At 38.4% G+C, this 1,208-nt stretch overlaps 1 protein-coding gene across 1 annotated transcript; it reads right to left on the bottom strand.

Moving 5' to 3' along the window:
- Positions 1-458: 458 nt before the first annotated feature.
- Positions 459-1,208, bottom strand: LOC124451302. The gene has a single exon (XM_047001923.1). It carries the CDS (start codon positions 1,206-1,208, stop codon positions 459-461), a length of 750 nt encoding a protein of 249 aa, XP_046857879.1.

Below are 1,208 nucleotides of genomic sequence, written 5' to 3'. Positions count from 1 at the left end.
ACAATATTCCTAAATCTTTCATCTTAAAACGGTCACTTAAGATTTTCTGGACACTTTGCATTAACGTGTCATTGTAAGCAACAATGACAATATCATCTACCCATACTATTAGAATAGTAACATCTTTTCCTTCAAATCGCGTGTAAACGCATGGGTCGACTAGTGATTGTTTGAAAGCTTTCCCTATTAAGTGTTCATGCAATACGTTATTCCAATTCCTACCACTTTGTTTTAATCCATACAAAGACTTTTTCAGCCTGTACACTAATTTTTCACCATTTTTATCTACTTCCTCATATCCTTCGGGTTGATGCATATAAATTTCGCAGTCTATTGGGGCGTTAAGATAAGCTGTTTTTACATCCATCTGATGCAATAACATGTTGTTTTGAACAGCGTATTGAAGCAATTCACGGATAGAACTCATGCGTGCAGTTGGCGAAAAGGTTTCGTTGTAGTCAATACCGGGAGTCTGCGAGTATCCCTTTGCTACATAACGGGTCTTTATGGGTCTCTTCTTCATGTTGCCCTACTTTTACGGTGTATACCCATTTTCCCCCCACTATGTCTCTATTTGTTGGGGGTGGAACAAGTTCAAACGTATCGTTGTCAATTAACGCTTTCCTTTCATCATTCATGGCTTTTTGCCATTTTACTTTTTCATTGGAGCTTATTGCTTGGGAATAGGTAGTTGTGATGTTGGATACTCTATAGCAATAATCTACGGTATATGAGACAGTTTCCTCCCCTGAAACTTCCTCTGTCACATACTCGTCAAGATATTTAGGCTTACTTCTTATCCTAGTGGGGTATCTTGATTCTCTAGATGTCTCTGGAGCAATAATGTCTTCGTTAGTTGTTTTGGGGTTTCTTTCATGCGATTTTGCTATCTGAGGTGCAAGTTCTTCATCATCTAGTTCTGGCAGTTCCTTGCTACCCTCCCTGAAGAACTTAACGCATCTTACACGCTCTACCTTGTTAATGTCAGGGTAGTATACTAGATATGCTGGACTATTTTTATCATACCCTACGAAAATACCTTGTTTACTTCTAGGGTCTAACTTTTCGGAATTTTGTGAATAACCATAACAAACACAATCAAAAACGTGCATTTTGCTCAAGTCTGGTTTTGAGCCTGTAAACGCTTCAAACGGAGTTTTGTTCAACCTCGAATTAAAACAACGATTCCTTATATAGGCAGATGCCAT

Source organism: Xenia sp. Carnegie-2017, unplaced genomic scaffold, assembly GCF_021976095.1.
Source record: "Xenia sp. Carnegie-2017 unplaced genomic scaffold, XeniaSp_v1 HiC_scaffold_24, whole genome shotgun sequence".
Lineage (NCBI taxonomy): Eukaryota > Metazoa > Cnidaria > Anthozoa > Malacalcyonacea > Xeniidae > Xenia > Xenia sp. Carnegie-2017.
Note: the sequence above shows the minus strand (reverse complement) of the source record. Positions and strands in the feature narration are given on the sequence as shown.